The sequence below is a fragment of the Ciconia boyciana genome, chromosome 4 (genome assembly GCF_034638445.1).
Source record: "Ciconia boyciana chromosome 4, ASM3463844v1, whole genome shotgun sequence".
NCBI lineage: Eukaryota > Metazoa > Chordata > Aves > Ciconiiformes > Ciconiidae > Ciconia > Ciconia boyciana.
This window is the reverse complement of record NC_132937.1, coordinates 70,770,168-70,789,706: the sequence shown is the minus strand read 5'-3', so window position 1 is coordinate 70,789,706 and position 19,539 is coordinate 70,770,168. Positions and strand designations below refer to the sequence as shown.

At 45.7% G+C, this 19,539-nt stretch overlaps 1 protein-coding gene across 9 annotated transcripts in view; it reads right to left on the bottom strand.

Annotated features, from left to right (window-relative positions):
• The window catches only part of LOC140650966 (PH and SEC7 domain-containing protein 3-like), a 115,964-nt gene that overhangs the window by 38,591 nt on the left and 57,834 nt on the right, over positions 1-19,539 (bottom strand). For 7 of the 9 annotated variants that reach the window (XM_072859899.1, XM_072859902.1, XM_072859903.1 and 4 more), the window contains one exon: positions 3,667-3,710. In XM_072859899.1, the coding sequence (XP_072716000.1) occupies positions 3,667-3,710 (44 nt within the window). Of the gene's footprint in view, positions 1-2,976; positions 3,328-3,666; positions 3,711-12,528; positions 12,871-19,539 lie in introns of those variants that run through there. The other 2 variants (XM_072859908.1, XM_072859904.1) reach the window with 2 other exon arrangements.

Genomic DNA, 19,539 nt, shown 5'->3' with positions numbered 1-19,539 from the left:
ACCACATTTCGACGTAGACATCATGCAAACAAAACATATTTAGCTCTGGCACCTTTGAAATCAAATTAATTTTTCTTTTTCAGCTTAAAGCTGATGATGATCAGTGCAAAAGCCAAAGGATGAGAAACATCTACAAAACCTGGGCCATAATATTATAGACAATGAGACTGAAGGGATGTTAAGAGGTCAGCTAATCCATCTCTTTACCTCTACAGCTGGATCCACTCTTCCTAACCCATTCTGGAAAGAATAACCAGTTCACAAAAACCTCCAGTGCATGCACTTCCATAGCTCGTCCAGGCAAACCTATGCCCTGGTTTAAAAGGCTTATTGCTAAAAAGCTTTTTTTAATGTTTAACCCAAACTTCCCTTGTTTCAAATTTAAGCCCATCCACAATGGAGGAAGAATAATTCACACCCTTCTCCTCTGCAACAGCCTTTACATAATGAAAAAAGTACACTCAGGTCCCTCTCCTCAGTGCTCCCTTTTCCACCTAAACAAACCCAAGCCTTTTAATCTCACTGCTCATGTCCACAGGATCTTTAATTCATTTCATCTTACGGGTGATGTCAGGGTTGACGAAGAAGAGTTTACCATTCGAGTATGAAAAAGTCTCATGCAAATATCAAGTCCCTCAGGGAAATTTAAGCAGCATGAGAAATTACGACACAATTATTGGGGCTACATGCACTCCTGGGGTGGTTCCAGTGACCTCAGCACACTGAAAACAGGATGCATTGGACTAACTGGATGAAACAGTATGTGGCTTCACTGCAGTCAGTAGGAACTTCTGCCAATGACTTCAGTGAGGTCCAATCACTACTTAGTGCTTCACTTGCTGTTCAGAGAAATGAACCACTGTCCAACAGACAGGAGAGATCTAGAACTGTAAGCAGTAGAGAGGAAATATGGAATGGGACAAAAGACAGAATAATCATATTTCTGATGATTAGTTTTCCCATACTGCTTTTCTCTTTTCTCCCAGGACACTGAACAACAAGGCAGGCAAGAGGAAATGGCAAGCAAAGTAAATGGCACGCCAAGTAAATGGCAGAACGTTTTCTGATGGTTCTGTTGTGAAAAGTAAAAAAATTTGGGGGGTGCAGTGTGGAGTAGGAGTGTGCACTCAGGATCCCACATTCACCAGTTCAGGGTAAATTCAAGGTCAGATCTGTTTATTTTACAGATCATGGTATGTGGTTCGCTTTTAACCTTTTGGAGAACTTGAACCTAGAACTACTGCAGAAAAAGAACTGTAATGCAATTCTCTCTTCCAGACCTGTACTCGTGCTTCCCTGTTCATAAAGGATAAATGAATACTCCTACTGAAAGTCTCTGGAGCATATCTGCTGATTAAGGTGCCACTTCTCTTGAGTACAAAATTGGAATTAACAGTGGCCTTTTCTTTCTGTGGGCTTTGGATCAGACTGTAATTCTACTGGAAATGGACAGCAAACCATTTAAGGACGATGACATACCTAGCTTGCAACTAGTAAGATAAGGATCATGTAGCAGTCTTCCCTCACCTTACGTACTGCTGTTACCCTCCCCTGCCTATGGACTTACTGACAGTCCACCAAATAACGTACTGCCAGAGAAGCTCTTAAACTGTTGCTTAGCTCATAAAAGTCTTAGATCCTCAAAGGGATTCTGGCTGGAGGAAAGGCATTCCTTCAATAGGCCAGCATCGCGAGGGAACTTATGCTAGGTTTTGCAGCCCTATTTCCACCTTTGCCTTACCTCCCACTTCTTTCCCTGTCAACTGCATCAGGGAAGCAAAGGAATACTCTTTGGAAAGGAGAGAGGATCTTCCTCAGTCCCATCACAGCAAAACGGACCATGTCCCCTTCCTGTCCACCTTTCTCTGCAGATCACGACAGCAGAGCAAGAGAGTGATGTGACTCCTCCCTCTAGCTCAGGCAGTCCTGGGGCTCCTTGGGGTGATTACTTTACACCAGCCACACATCTCTCTAAAAGCGAGGAGAGACATCTTCACAATCCCTCGTCCAGCCAGCACTCTCAGCCCTAAAGGTAAAGGCACAACCTCTTTGACTATGCCCAGAACGAGCTTTGTTTCACAGCATGGAAAGTAATTGTCACATCAGTTGCAGCTATCTGTCTGAGTTTCAGACTGGAATGGACAACTGGCCACTTCGAACATTTTGCTGGGAGAAGATCGCTTTACACCCACATCCCAAAGCCTTATTCAAGGAGGATTCTGATTTCTCCCTTTCCCAGCCTGCTTGCAATTTTTCCCCAGTTTATTAGCAAGGGATATGGATCGGTCTATGTAAATGCTGAAGCAGTTACTACCTATACAGGAGCAAGCTATCTCATAAATCACCTTGACTGAAGCTCATGGGAGCAGAGCCAGGCATGAGCCAGATTCCATCTGGAGGCTGCCCAAGTGTATTAGACACGGTATGGTCTTTTGCCAAGAGCTGGAGGAAAATTCTGACATCAAGAAAGTCACATAATGGATTCTGCTGGGTCTAAAGTACCTGTGAGAGAGTGTCTTGCAAACAGCTCTGGTGTTGTGACATGTGAGATTCACACAGCGTATTCCAGGTCCAAGACCAGTGTGGGAAAATGTCTCCCACTGTGCTTCTTATGAAGCTCAAAGATGGCACTTCTTGGTGGTTCCCCTTACCAGCACACCTTCCTCATTACTCTGACATTATCTAACACACTTCTGAACAGGGGCTGCAATCCTAGTTGGGACCAGCAGCCCTTGTAAGTGAGGATGCACACCCTGACAATAAATTCATTTGCAGATGATGAACTTAAAACCAGGAAGATCGGAAGCCAATGGGCCTGCAAGACCTATGGAAGTTGTTCGGAATTCTAGCACAAAAGGTGCAGGAGCATGCATCCCAGACATACATTGTTCTCAAGAAGGTGAGGTTTCAGATATGTAAATCCACACAGGTAAATATCTTGTACAGCCAAAACAGATAAAAGACATCATTCTTTTATTTTACATCAAAATCCACTGTTTTGCAAGCGGCAAAATCTAAAGCAGACCCTTCGACTCTTTGCTGGCATACCTAGACCACATAAAACCTAAGCACAGAGAAATGTCAATTTAACACAATCAGAAATTGAAGCTCGTTCTTGTCTGCAGTATTTCCGTAGTTAACAAGTGTTAGCCTGTCGAAAACAGCTAAGGACAGGGGATATCAGACTTTGTCCAATTTACCATCTTTCATATTAGGTTGTTGTTAAGTTATCCATAGTTAATCAGGAGACAAACCAAGACAATAAACCAACAGCAGGAAACTCAATCCAAGACGTGTGTTTATATTCAGTGGTTCTGACACAATGTACTGAAAGATAAAGGGAGAAGTCAACTTTTGTTTTATTTATGCAGTCAAAGAACAACGGAGGATTTAATTTCTCTCTTTTCAGACTGAAGTTCCCTACTAAATGAAACATCCTCTTTCCTTACAAATGCAGTTGGCTCCTATCATTACCAACTCCCCTTGCTAGAGAAACAGATGAGGCAGTATTGCCAGGTCATTCATTAACAGAAAAGCAAACTCATTACGTACACTGGCTATCTTCTACAGGCTTTGGAGCCCACTCAGATGGCGACGTAGGACGTATAAACAGATTACTACACAGGTACTATTTTTAAACTCCTAATTTCTACGCAGTATACTTACACTGCCCATTCCAGCTTCTCATTCTTGATTGAATTGTAGAGGGCCTGCAAAGGGAGAGAAATGAGATGGGATTATTTTTTGACTCCTACTACACATACATTAATATGCTGAGGAAAATTACCTAACTAATACCAGCAAGTGAGCTATCTCTGATCAAGGAAGTACCATATCTGCTCTTGGTAACACAGAATTCTTGAGCAGAAATCTCATCTAAGGAAAAAATACCAGAATGCAGGGTTTGAGAGTACAGTCATTTTCTCGGGCAGGTTTTTGGATTTGTGGTTTGGGGTTTTTTAAAATAACCCTGTTAAGTTTGCATAAACCACAAGACTACAGCCTTGAAATTCAAGGTCCAATTTAATTCCTGATAGTTAGTGAGATTTCTTTGTCACTGACTTTAATAGGGCGAAGATTGCACCATATGGGCTTACCTGTAAAAGTATGCCAGAATGGCTATCCAAAGCCCCTGAGCCTCACAGACACCTGAATACTTCCCCAGTCACACACCCAAACATAAACATGCCCCATTTCTAAGTGCAAAACAGAACAATAAGCACCTTTTGTGCTTGAAGATCAGTGTCTTGGAATGCTGCCTGTTAACATCGTTACTCTTTCAATTCATAGGAAAGATGCCAGTAGGTTTGACACCAAAGGTCACAATTCTGTTGTTCATACCAGCCTGCAAAGAAAAGGGTCTGGAGGCTGACTTAAGCCTGGGTGGATATCAGACAATTGGGATGGATTTCTTTTGAGAGGAAGTAGGTACATCACTTGGGTAAGTGTGTCTGATTTCAGCCCTCCAGTGGCTGATGCATACAATGGATAAATGCCTGCTATTACTACAAGCTAATGAAGTTCTTCAAATAGGCCACTTGACTCAAGTGAAGTATTTTGGTATGGAATGTCCCTGATTCTCACACTTATAATCCACATTTGTAATATACCTTATATACATAGCTAGATTTACTCCCTCTGGCACATAACTCCTACACAGCCTCAAAATATGTTAACGTGTAGAAGAACTGTTGATGCACATGATTACCAAAAAGTAGCACATCAAGTATGAACAAGCCTGAAAATCACATACTATAATAGCTATGACATGCTCAACAGAAACATTAGCATTTAAATAGCCCTAACTCTGACCCAAAACAAAAATAATTTGGAAAACTGAAGAGTTTAAACTAGTCTTGTGCATATGCCACAGCTGAACTTGCAACGAGAACCCCATGAGCATATCCCGCTGCTCATCCTGTGATCCACTGGCTCCTTTCTGAATCTTGCATGGTCTATTTGAACATCCTTAATATTCAGCTCTGTGAAAATCTGGCTCGATTGAATGATACACAAGCAGGTCAAACACACTGGTACAACTCACCCCACGCTGATGCTACACACGCAGCAACCTTTAGTCACAGTATACCATAAAAGTAGGTTTCTCAGAGCAATGGAACAGATATGACCACCAGAAACCATCCCACATCCTACTTACACTGAGCTAGCAGAGAGAGGTCCCCACCGCTAACAGGGCTTTGTTGTGCTACTCAAGCAATATGATGAAATATTTCCAACTCTGGAGTTTTCACTGTCTATTTCTACTTATCCTATCTTCTCCAAACTTATATAAGGAGCTCTGATCCAAAGGCAAACAGCCAGACAAAGGTGCAGGAAAGGGCATTGCTGGCAGTTTGTAGGCACTGTGCTTAATTTTCAGGTGAGAGCTATCAAGAGATTTTAAGACCACCCTGCAGGAAGAAAGCAAAAGAAAGGGCTAACATTTCTCCTACCATGCAGCCAGCAGTCCAGCAGAATTAGACGCACCTCCATTTTTCTGCACAAGCTGATGCTGACACTGATTCCCTGGGGTCACCCAATATTTTCTATTAGAAGCCACTATGTTTCTAATGATTTGGCCAAAGCCCCCCCTCCTATTCTTTGACTTGTCTTTTTCTTCCTACTATGACTAAAATATTTTCTTACATTTTGAGCCAGAAAACTACTTCCACATATAAGGCAAAGAGGCTGCATTTTTTTCCCAGTTGCCTCCCCATTTTTTCAGAAGTAGCATTTTTTTCCCACAGCTGGTTGGATGAGCTTTTGAAACATAGCAAAAACCTGGCCTGAGGTATCAGAAATGCCTTTTGCTGCTCTCTGGCCCAAATGCCTACAAGACTGGGTCACGACCTCTGAAAATGAACACCTGCCCTGTGCAGTACTGCTTTTTATGGGATTTTGCTGCTAAGAAAGTCCCTAGGGATCACTACAGCCAAAGTGCAGGACATACAAAAGTAGCACTCCAGATTGGTGCGGGAACAATAAATGCCCGAGGCTTTTGCCTTGTGGAAAGTGACATGTGTTTGTCCCGATCTTTACTAATGAGCCAGACTCCATCTTCCTTCCTTAGGGAGTAACAGACACTAACCCAGTCATATGGCATACATCTGACGAAGGACACAGTGTCCCCCACAGAGCACCAAATATAGCCTCTCAGAAAGTCTCTGCTATTTACAAAAATGAAAGAGAAAACCCTAGAGAGCATCCACAGCCTGGGCAGATGTATACAGGGCATGTTCGGTGCGTCTACTGAGCATGTTCGGTGAGACCTCAGTGAGCAGACCTCTCAAGGGACAGAGATACATGAGTTCTCATGCCTGCTCCCCAGCCCCCCTCTCTGGCAGGGACTACTGCCAGGCTGCGCACTTGCCACCGTACTCACCAGCCTCTTAGAGCGGCTTTATATTCCTTCTCCAAAGCAATTTACGCTTTAACATTTTCCTGATGTCTACTGGGCTCCTGCATGATCTGGACAAGAAAAATTTCCTCCTCCCATGTTTTGCAACCAGTAGCAGACATGTACAGCCCAGCACCTGCTCTATCATTTATTTCATGGCTGTTTCCCAAGGCCCTGATTCAGACAGTAGCTCTTTTCAGCAGACATTTCTCCAGAGTATGATTAAATCAAACAAACTTGGAGACAAGCACTTAAATGCTTCACTAAATTGCAACAAAGCTGATCAGAGATTATGGCGGGCACATGACTTTCACCATACTTAACTAGCTGCAAGGACAGGTTTTATTAACTCATGTTTTCTCTCTGGGAAATGAAAAAAAAAAAAAAAAAGCTCTGATTGAAAGCACTTTAACAGTTTGACAACAATCACAGCTTCTTACCTTCTAGCCTGGAAAGTGCTTGGCAAATTTGCTATCTAAGCCAGAAAACTGGAGGCTGGACCACAGCAGGGAATGCCAGAACGAATACTGCACGGATCTCATCTTCCAAGCTGGACCAATATCACTTGGAAAGGGGAGAGACTTTCTATCTCTTTTGGCACCCAAGGCTACTGTAGGCAGGATCCAAACCCCCAGCTACCGACTCCTCAGCAGTATCTAACTTCATTGCTTCAACTCTTAAGCTCTATTACCCAGACCGCAAAAACCTGCTCCTTACAGCTTTCCATTTTCTGAGAATTGCTGATGTCTGGGTCCACAACACCTGAGACCCCACACTGCTCTAAGCTCCCTGGAGAAACAAATACAGTTTTGAAAGAAAAATTAAAAAAATTAACTGCTGCATAAAACAGAATAGCAGGCAACATCCTAGACACCTTCCTTATTTTAACTCCAATGATGTTTCCTGCATCTCCGATTTGACCCTTAGAAGTCTGCAGTAGAAAAAACCAATGGGATTTGTTATGTATTTGTGAGATTTGTTTGTATTTGTTCATAAACTGGGCACAAAACTTACACTTCTTTTTTTAAGCGGAAGCCTGTAACTCTGTCAGAAGCTGCTGAATTCCATCCCCATTTTCCCTTTGGTAAGCAGGTAGGTCAACTAAAAATCCAGATTTTTACAAGCTCTCACCAGTCGGTAATTTTATTCCAATTGGAAAGAGAAGCAAAACTACGCAGGGAGTGCTTCTGAAAACTCCTGTTTACTTTACAAAGCTGCCAAGAAGGAAAGGCCACTTGCCACCCTCACCTCCCTCAAAACCTTGTCATTCGCACAAGCCATTGGACCCATTTAAACAGGCTGCTCTTGGCACCTGCCGACTGCCAGCTATGCTGTGACTCAGCCTCTGCATGCAGAAGCAGTGAACAAAAGAAAGGCACAACCAGGTGTGCACACAGGGACAAAGACATAATGAATTACCCAGATACTCATTTCGGTAAATCATCTGGGTAACAAGTAGGCACAGGGTCCCCAAAGCCTGGCCAGCAGGGTGCAAGAGGTCCTGGGGCACTGTGAGAGCCTTGAAAGGCAACACAGGGCTGGATCTTGAAGCAGGCTACTGACTTTCTGTACACACTAGCCCATCCAGAAAAGCCTGCCAGGAAGGAAAGGAATACACGGCAGGTATTTCTTATACCTGCTCCATGAACAAAAGAGGAGCCAGAAATGCCTGCCGTGAACAGGTAAACAGGCAAAACCAAAAGAGAGTTCAGAGAGCCAGCAGGGACGACCCAGACTGTCTTCTCCAGTTTTTGTTTCCCAGGCTCTCTGCTCACACCCAGTTCCACCGTGATTTCTGGAGTCATCGTTGGAGGAACGACCATCTGACCATTACAAGAGATATCCCGTCTGGCTTTTGCAGCCCCCAGGACAGAGATGCACTTGTGCTCTCTGACGCAGGCCCCTGCCACCCTCCCCTGCAGCCACTGTCAGAAGAAGCCCTGCCTGGGGACATTTCTTCTTCACCTCCAGCTGGTAACAGCACCGTTGATCCCAGGCAGCCAAGGAAGCCCCAGTCACGCCTCTGGGCAAAGACGTGCTCAGTCTTTGCAGTCAGAAGTGCTCAGTCCGAAGTTCAGCATCTCCACCAGTCACTCAGAACTGGTCCATCAGCTCTGCCTCTGGGACCACAGCAGCCAGCCCTGGCTCCCACCATACGTGGTTTATTGGAGGGAGGAAAACCAACAAAAGTAGCAGAACCCTACAAAAATAAAACAGGTAACAGAGGCAACAGATACCAGACATCACAGGTGTCTGCATGCAGTCCTGATAGGTGTTAATGTGCCCGTCCTTTGGACCCGGCTGTGTCTCTGTGTCATTGCCTTCTGCCAGGTTTGGATGGGGTGCGACACATTGCTATGTACCACTCCTGGTTTGCTGTTTAGGTGATTGCCTGAAGGTTGACCCTACCCCAGAACTGTTGCTTGCATACAGATCTACACTACTTCACCATCTCCTATTTGCCACCCTCCCCCAAAATCCAGATCTTGACATTTTCTTCTCTCCTCATGCATGGATCTGTAACACCTGGCGAGGTGAGGATAAGGGCTCTGATCACTGAGTGCATGTAGCTCCTTGCCAGGCTCGAGCCCACAGGCCCCGATGTCTCACGCATTTTCCCCCTTCTGACAAGGATGCAGCAAGGATGCCAGAGTAGTACCCCAAGAAGCCTGTGGGTTAGTGCACGGCATGGCATGTCTGCTGATATCACTCTCAATTTCAAATTCCACTGGTTTGTACAACAAACGTTCTTCTAACAAGCCGGCATACATTATTCATAAAACAGCACAGAGCTGTTCAGCAGCATATGGAACTGATGAATGTTGTTTTGGTGTGGGTGGAGATAGGGTTGATAGGAATGTTTTAGGGGGAAGGAAAGGAGATCATTTCACCCAGGGAATTTCAAGTGCGTCACCAACTGGAGGAGAACATTTCTAAGAGAAACTCCTCTGTTAAAAATCTGGTTTGTATGGAGAAGGGGGGGAGGGAGAGAAAGAAAAAAGGAAGGAAAGATTGTGCCAGATATATCATCATAAAACAGAAAGGGATGGTTAGCTGGGGCTCCTGAGAGCCAAGAAATTAATGCCACACAAGAAATGCGTCCTCTGTAAAACTGATACACAGGGGTTGCTAGAAAAGATTTGTTCTGTACTTGCTGGAGTGTTTCATCAGTGTTACTGGTAAAGGCAGCATCCTGGATTATTATGGGTGAACAGAGAAAAGGCTAGAGAAGTGTTTCTTGATCGTGGAGCACCTAAACAGGCTATTTCAGAAATTGTTTTATTGGCCTTGTGCATTTGCAGGCAGGACAGGCACAGGCACTCTGCAATTCAGTCCATGGCTGCAGGAAAACAGTCTGTCGGGAGGAGAGACTGCTGAGCACGATGGGTCACGCAGGTGATCCTAAGGTCCTTTGACTCACCTTGCATGCATGCTGGGCTTGAGCCTACTCCCCCGAGAGCAGTACATCAATTCACAATATCCTTTTCGCAGGTTATCCTGCTGGCCTGAGGCTGTGATACCTGCCTATAACACACACCCAGGATGCGTCACCTAGTGGAGCCTATACACGTATGCATGCATGTATACACGTGTGCACAGAAGCACCACCCGATGTTTTTCAAGGAGATGATGGGTCCTTGGGCTACCTAGCTTCTTCAACACTGGCAGCAGGCAGACCTCATATGCAGGCACCATGTTGGTGCCTTGTTCATAGTGGCTAGAGCATGAGGATGTATAATACTCTCTATGTCAGCAAAATAGGCTGAGTCACGTAAGTGCAAAGTATCAGAGGAGTATGTTTCTGAGGCACAAATGGGTTAAATCTGTCTCCTGCCCTAAGTCAGCTGAAGCAGTCACAGAAACAGGTCTTGAGCATTGTAATTACTTTGTACAGGGAGCAGATACAATCCAAGGCAGTCCAGACACAAAGGGGGAAACACACCCACAGAAATATGGAAGAGGACAAGTCTACAAATGAAGCCCTGCTTCAGACCGAGTGGATCTACATGGCATCACTGTCCAGAAAGCCCAGCCTAGAACCAAAGACATTTTGTGAGAGGTGATGTACAAGCACAAACATGCAGACTTACACCGATAAAAAGACCTCCTTTGCAACACTACCCATTGGCAACAACTTCCAGGTCTCTTCCACCAACAGAACAGAAGAGCTAAAGCTCAAATATAAATCAGTTCTCTAAATCGGTGACATCTTAGCAAAATAGACGGACAGACAAAGAACAGAAGGGGGAACAGACATATGGAAAGAACAGGGCTGCCCAAAATCACAAGACCAATCAGTGGCAGAGCTGCTTGTCATTTTGTCAACTGGGCAGGCGTCACTGATGGGCATATAAGGATCTTCTCAGCCCTCCATAACACAGCTTTTTACAGGTCTTAGATGCTCCACAGCCACAAATACCTTTGTTTGAAATAAGGAAACAGCACTACAAACAAAAACAAAGCTGCAGTATGCTTCCCAACTTACTGAGCTAGGCAGAAGGAGAAGTGGGTATCTCTCACACAACAACCTACAGCACTTAGGAGGCAGAAATGTGAATCCCACACAGGGATGAACACAGCTACTCATTACTGCAGTAGCTAGCTAACTGTCAGACACCATCCCTGGGAGAAAGTCCCTGCCTTGAGGATATACACCATGCATACACAGTGGAGGGGGAACAGAGATTAAGTGATTCACTCAGTGTCAAAAGACCCAAGTCTCCACCATATGCAGAGACTTTTTGTACATTAATCCTCCCACTGAATACCGTGCAATTATTCCCATGCCTAGGGTGAAACTGATCACAAGAGCAGGGTCCCAGGGCACCTGCAAGATGCAGCCTTTACTTTGGCATTTGCTGGAGTAGCAGATTACTGCATCAGCAACAGCCTGAGAATGATGGCCATGTTATTTCTCTGCCACAACCTTAGCAGTACACTATTTCTTAGTTATGGTCAATAAGGCCCTCAAAACAGAGGCTCCTGAAACTGGACTGAATAAAATACTTCATTTATTTCTATTTGCATTACTCTGTGATTAAAGCTCTGCATCTGAGGGTCTGAAATACCATACAACCTGTAAGCCAGCAGAGAGTGATCTGCTAGGAACTACTGTGCAGGACTGGGATCTTTTCACCGTAGCAGAGGAGGTTTCTCTCAGGACAGATATGAGATTTAGGGAAGGGACAGTACAGGAAGATCCATGCATGTGCCTGCTTGTTTGCTTGCACACGGGCACAAGACATGGTTAAATGCCTTTAGCTGATGCTCTGAAATATTTCAGCCTCATTCAACACACCTTTGCAAATGGTTATATCTTCTAATCCCAAGGCAGAATCAATTTGCAGCAGGAATGAAATTAGAGGCATATTTGGTTACTGCATAAAGTTCATCCAACCCTTGGAGACATGGAGCACCTTTGGGAGGGAGATGGCTCTTAAAGCTCTTGCCAGGGGTTCCTGAGTGCCTCTCAGTTATTGAGCGGGAGCGAGGAATGAGGAAAGAAGCGATACTGCATGGAGTGGGGGTTGTTTGCCTAGAAACCGAACAACTGGGCTGGGCGAGGAGATGCTGCACACAGCCAGTGTAGCAGCTGGGCATAGCCTGTGCTACCGACCACTACAGTACACTAATGTATTCCTATAAACACACAAGTGATGCCTTCCTAATAAATACTTGACGGCAATATTTAATCATGCATGCGAGACGGTATTTTTACTGAGAACCCACACCTACTAAACCACAGAGCTGTAGAGAAGGAGCAAAAACTATTTTTCTATGGAAAATCATTCCCATTAAACAGATAATCCCAAGGACATCACTTGCCAACTCCGGCACCTTTCCTGAGAGCAGAGCTCCAATTAGCATTCTCACTAGCAAGTTTTCACTGTTTACTATTGCACCAAGCTCAGTGACAGGGCATTCCTCTAAGACCTGATCACTATCGCACATCAGACCTTTTTCACCTTCAAGCCTCTCCTCAAGCCTAGAGATTTTTTTTCTGACCTGATAGCAATTCTGTGATCACCACAGACCATCCAGAGCCCTTAATTCCTGCAGAGCATAACCTTTTCAACACCACCACCTCCACTCCTAGCAAAGAGAAACACTATGAATATTCAGTTATTTACCTTGCTTTCTTTAGTAGAAAACTCAGAGGAATTGGAGATTTTCATAGATTTTGACCGATGGGACTGCCGCCAGAGAGATTCTTCTCGGGAGTATTTCACCGAACCTGTGGCTCTCACCCGGACTTTGCTGGTGCTCTGAACACTGTTAACTCCGATCATTTCCAAAAGTGAGCGTATGGGATGGGGGAGAAGAAAGCTAATGGCACTTCCCAGTCCTCTGCAGAGGAACTGGAAGAGGTTATGTCTGGAGAGCCCAGGCTCAAGCAATCAGTGTTTGCTTAAAGCGCACTAGGCTGTTTTCTCCAGCATCTTCAGGCACACTGTTTGGAGCCAGCCTGATTGTTCCAGGCATTGCTCACGTCACTGGACAGGGGGAAGGAAAAAAAAAAAAAAAAGAAAAAGAGGCTGATAGAAACTCCTCCCCTGCTCCACTCCCCTCTCCAGCATCGACTCCCTCTTCATACACACACCAACAGCAAGAGGGAGAGAGGTGGAGAGAAAGATGCTGGAACAAACGCCAGCAGATCAAGCAAGAGATTCATTTTCAGTTTGCAGGGCCACACTTCCCTGCCTGCAACAGCCTGCCATGCTCATTACTGCCTGCAATAACAAAGGACACCGTAAAAAGGGTCTTCAATCACCTGCCAGCTACAGGCTTCTGGATGTGAGAAATACTGATGGATTCCCAAAGCACTGGAGAAACGCGTGAAAGCCCACAGCACCACAACGAAGTTCTGGCAAGCCCCAGAGAGATGCACCAGCAAGTTTCCACAACTCTAAGCGTTTGCACTCGTTAGCCAGAGTCCTTGGGATGCCTTCCCAGGGGGCAAGGGAGAGCGAGACCACTTTCACACTCTATGAGGGGCTTAGGGGAAAAGAGGTTACTTCCCCAAGGTGACCAGTGCAAACCAGTGGCAGACCTGTGAGCAAGCACGTGGGGACCCATCTCCCCCCTCGGCATCCATGAGAGCTGTAGCCGTACCCCTCTGCGAGCAAACCACACGCTCCGGCAGCTGACCCCGTGAGCGATGCCGCTCCCGAGCGGTACCCTGTTCCTCCCCAGTGGGAAACCCACACCACCCAGCAACAGGAGGGCCACTGCCACGGCCCACACATGCCGGAGGCACCGCTCCAACCCACGCGAGCCCGGCTCCGCGGGTCAGTCGCGCTCCCGGCGCCTGGAGCTCCTCTCCCCCACGCAGGGGGTGAGGGGAGGCCGGTGCCAATGGCAGCCGCGCTCTTACCAGGGGCGGATGCGCTATATAAGGGAAGAGAGAGATGTTTACCTCAATGTTGCAAAAGCACCATCATTTCTGGCTCCTGGAGACCCAGAGCGCAGCAGACTGTGCATTGCCATGGCAACCTGCTCCGATGAGAGAGGGAGAGATCTCTGCTCTGCTCGGCACGGGGTCGTGGCAGCTGCCGGCACATGCCAGGGCAGGTGGAGCAGCTCATGCAGGCACCAAGGCAGAAGCAGACAACGGGGACATCATCCCGAACTCAGAAGAGGCAAACAGCTTGTGCAGAGGGAACACGAGGAGCTGGAAGACTGCGTGGCACGGGGACCTCACCGCGGGCTACCACCAGGTTCAGCAACCCGCCCTGTGCCACCAGCCCACCAGGCCAGGCAAGGCCAGCAGCAGCGGCGTCGCGGTCTGGGAGGACACCAGAGCCTCTTGTTGCGTTCCCACCATGACGCACAGGGAGCTGCAAGTCTGTGCGTGCGGCCAGGGACGAGGGGCTGCTGCCCTGGCACACCGATGTGAACGTCCTGCGCTGAAACACATCGGGCAGCTGAAGGCTGGGTGAAGGGGCTCCAGCCCCCGTTCATGCCCCAGTCCCATCCAGTGTCAGCCGAGCCACGTTAAGGCAGAGCAAGAGTTTTCTCACCCTACGTCACAAGCGTGACAGCACCCAGGAGTAGTTAAGAAGCAGATGAATTGAGTGTGCTTTTCCCCTCATTACACCTTCCCAGCCTCTTGCAATCAGGGATTTACATCCTTAGTGGGCAAATGGCTAGACAGCCACATTATCATCCTAGTGCGTTTTTTCTCGTAGAAGACATTGCTGCCTCCTCAGTATGCAGCAGCCCTTCGGTCAGCAGTCACCCTTTGCTTGTGTTACCCCCAAGGATGCTACAGATGCAAATCCTGCCCACAGATTGCAATCGGTGTGGACCATGCTGAAGGAGAACGGTCAGTGGAACAGGCAACAAGGGACCTCAATATCCATATAAAAACTGTTCCTGGGGTGACAAACTTCTGATTCCCCACAGATCCTCCCTCCGTCCTGCTTGAGGTACAGACTTTTTCCCACCTGGCAAACAAGCAAAATGCATTCTCATTTCCACAACAGTCAAGTCAACAGCCCACCCCATTAAGATCAAATCCCAGGCCCGCTCCAGCCTTTTTACACAAACCTGTCATTGCAAGGGGGTACCTGAAGGAACAGAGGACCCTTTTTCTCTGGCAACAAGCGATTGCATGCTCTAAGTTATTTGTGCCACTTCCCAGAAAAGGTTTTATGTTACTTAACCCATCTGAAATTATCCACTGCTAGTGGAAAAGCTTTTCAAAGAAAATATCTTCTTAGAGGAAATTTTCACTGCAATCAAACAGCTCCAGATGAGCTAAGCAGCAGGTCCCGACAGGTGCTACGTAAATGGCCACAAATCACTCCCTATCCTACCAGCCCCCTGCCTAGCAGATTATTCTTTCTCTTGGATTTATAAGGCCACCTCCCCAAGCACCCTCAACACATCCGAAATAATTATATTCCCTAAATATCACATGCAGACCTAGGCCAATGTGAATTACGCAGCACAATTTCATTATTAAACACAAGCCAGACTGAATCACAGCAACATTTCTCTTCCGTTGCCCACAGCACAGCACCATCGCTGCTGCCTAAGTGCAGCAGTTCTCCACCTAGCATCCTCTGCGCTGAGGTTAGCAGATCCTCAGGCAGGACAGGAACATTAATTCACGAGGGAACAGGTCTGGTTCAGCTGTAACCGAGCAGCAGTCCAAAATGCCAAGGGTGACAGGCTGCATCTTGTCCAATGTTTTTTTTTTTCCAATGGAGTATGGAAAACACTTCTCTCAGCTCACAGTCTCCAAAAGAGAGCGCCTCCTGAAATCATGCTTTTGAAGCCTTAAATGTCTTCAGCTCGTATTTCATCAGTGCCCCGATTTTCATCTGCAAGTGATAATACAATCTTGTACTCCTGACTGAGACAGTAGCCCTGCATACACAGTTACTGTTGTCTTCTGGGGAAAGACCACTCTTCAACATTAGAGAAGTCCCACCATTTTAGAAATTAGCATGCATACAGGATTGATTTCTGTCTGTAACTGAGCAACAGGGATTTCTGAGGAAGAAGAGTAGTGGGTTGTTAACATAAATAGAGGGATAGAAGGGATTTTTTTTTAAAGAGGGGCTGATATAGCTGTGCAATACCACAAAAATCAAGGCTGTCCACACCCAGGAGACCCTCCAGGTGTGTCAAGAAGCCATGATCTTCCCCTTGACTAGAGGCCACCAAAGAGGTGGTGGGAAAGGGGCAGAATGCAGATATTCAGTCAGAATTTAGTCTGAACAGCCCAGTGACACCACTGGGGTGACTGAAAGGATGGTGACCCTATTTATGGACTTTCCCTACCAGCACCTGTAAGGAGCAAACCATAAACCAGCAGGAGAATTTGAAACTTTGGGCCAAAACAGATGCAGGAGGGAAAAACCGGAGTCTCTACTATTCCTTCCATCTCACCCTTTTAAAGCAACCCAAAAGCTTTTCACCTCTCACAGGCACTATGGCAGACTACATCACCCATAGAGGAAACAGGGAGCTATTCCAACTTACTGTGCAATAAGCTCCTTCCCATCTCTTCCTCCCACCAGTCAAGTTTCCCTGAGAGGCCACATGTACTCAGTCCTTGCTTGGTCCTCCTAAAGTCATTCAGCAAATCAACAACACAAAAAGAAAAGCTGTGGAATTCAAAGTGAAATCAATACTGGCTTTTAGGGACCAAACCCAAGGACCACGTTATTGTGTCTGAAGAACTCCAATGTCCTCACAAAGCCGCAAGAATCCATTAGCATCATTCAAGCCTGATCCCAGTGACAAAAATACCAACAACAAAAGCCAACAAAATACATAAACACACACACATCAATTACTTGAAATATACTCAAGAGCCAGTAACATATTTGTGTAGCACAAAAAAGCAGCACTATTTAATGCTGCTATTAAATACTGTTTGTTAAATAAACAACATTAAATCTTCCATAAGATTGCTTTCCTTCTTCCTTCATCCTTGTTTTTTTTCCTCTCCCCAAAACAGAAAGGGAGGGGAAAGTTAATTCTGCTGGATAAGCCACTCATACACGATGGCTACAGAACTAGAGCTCAGCAACTGATCAACAGTAACATTATTGAACTGGCATTCCTGTGATATTAAGATAATGATTTCTGAGGTCTGCTGACCAGCGGGATTTGACAATCAAGATTAAATCTAAATGTCTTCAACTGCCATCCCTGTAAACAGCAGAAATACTAGAGCAACCACTTAATTTCTACATGCATAAGCAACCAGTCAACAGGAACCCTAACAGGGTAACAGCAGGTATGGTGGGAGAATGATGGATATGGACAGAAAATTTCAAAATTATTAACCAAAATTACCTACCTAGCTTTCCCCATGAGAAACTCCTGCTCTCCACCAACCACAGTACATTATTACCAGACATTTACAGAGATGCTGGGTTTTATCCCAATCTGAATTTACCAGCAAAACACATCTGTTGATGTCTTTGAGAAAGAATCTTTCATTTTCTTATAGTTTATATTGTAGTACATACACCTGTGCTATAGGCTCTGAAGGAATCCCTGGGGATGACTCTGATTTCTCTTGCAATATGGAAAATAATCCTTACAATGGAAAGCGGTCAAATTACTACAGCCCAGAAAGCTATCCCATGTCAACTAGGCTATTGTAGCTACATAAGCATGTGCTTTTAGACCACCTCAACCATGAAGCAAAGCACATCAACTCATAGCACCAGAAAAACACGAGCATTGCTCGCATGACCCCATGAGGGCAACTGAAGTCTGTATGTTTTACTTTACATGAGGAGCAGGCTAAAAGCACGTCCACAACCAGCTGGCTTGTAGTCACAGACACAAGTCTTTATTACTGGCTTTTTACATCAGTAAGCCCCTCCGGTGAGCAGAGCGACAAAGCCCTACTGGCTGGTGGAAGACCAACTCAATCCTGCTATCACTGTACCTCTCTGGGATCCATGCTGCATCTTGAGCCGAAAGAAACCACTCCTAAGATAAGTGCCCTGCTGAGAATGGTGGGAGACCACAGATTTAATGAAAACAACCTCTTTGATAATAACAGGGATGCAAAGAAACCATGCCCCCTTTATCCTGATTAGCATTGCAAGTGAAGAGATGCCATTACCCATCTTAATTTTCCTCTCAGCATATCTGAAAACAGCTCTGTGTCACGGACTAGCTGTGGCATTTCCTGGCAAAGCACTATAGTCTCCAGGGTAAAAAGTTTCTTCTCTTGCATTCCTCCTCTTAGGAGCTATCGTCTACTGCCCACAGGGCTGACAGAAATTAAGTGAGCCACATAGTAGTCACCCGCTAACACAGACCACCAAGTTCCTTAAGTTAAAGCTGCCAAATGTAGCTACAGAAAAGAGCAGCATCTCGAACAAATCCATAAAAGCACCAAAAACCTAAAATTCTGCACAGCTGTGACAGAAACCCACAGGGAGGTGAACCAAGCACTGGTGCAAAGCCTACCAGCTCTCTCAGATCAGCTGCAAACAACCCCTGCCTCTGTCCCTGCAGTGAGTGTGCTTAGAGACAACACCACCGAAATAAACCCCTCACCACCCAGCACTCCCCCAGAGATGTGCATAAAAAAAGAAAAGCAACCACCCTTCAATGCTTCCCTCTGATTCAGACAGCAAACACAATAACAACAAAAAGGTGGGGGGGGGAGGGTGGAAGAAGGGGGAAAAAAGAATCCAGGCCACTCTGAGAACCACACAGGTTTCACGTGGGTGTCACCTGCACTTGCAAGCATTGCACCGTGGAAGAGGCAGCTCCAGGGGGGAAAACAGGCACAACCTTTGACATCTGTTTCCTCCACAAATGCATGTACCTATGGAGTGATGGCCAGCTGACTTGCCCCAAAAGCAGGAGAAATGCTTCCTAACCTTCACAACTCCTGCCAGAAACTGTCAGCAGGGCAGAAAATAGGTGGCTTGGATTTGCCCCGTGTTTGTACCAGGATCTTACGAATACTTCATCACCCAAGGAAGCATGACTTCAGAAGGAAACGAAAGGTTCCATTTAACAGCACAAAAAAAGAGGAAGAAAAAAACAAACCAAAATTTAAGGAGCAACCTAGCACTCTTGCTTGAAAGAAAACAGTGTAACTGGGGCAGAGAGAGAATAGTCCAGTGTCATTTGAAAAGTGTGGTAACAAACAGAAGAAATACCAAAGATCTATACAGCAATAATTCTAAAACTGGTGGAAGTAATGTTTTCTCCTCTTCTCTTTTTTTTTTTTTAAATATGGTATAAATTATATTCCTACTCCTCCTTCCCTCGAGTTGCAGCACAGAACTTAAATTTCAAGCAGATCAGTGGGTGGAAGATCAAAGAATGTTTTTCAGAATTTGTTTTCTACCTACATGGGGGTGGGAGTAATATGTCATAGGGACCAAAATGTATGTGTGACATTGTATTAGAGATTTCCCAGCTCGAAAAGAGCCCAAAATTCCTCCTTTAAAGTGGCAGAGCGCATCATTCCTGGAGACTACCAGTCTGTATCCTCCACACTGACAGCACAACAAATGGGAAGCTCTGAATGGTGACATTCATCCTCGGGAGCTGCTAAGCATTTCAGTTAAACCACGGGACTACCGACAGCCTTGGCTATCTGACAGGCTGGAGAAGCTAAACGTCAAATGATTCACTTGCCTGAT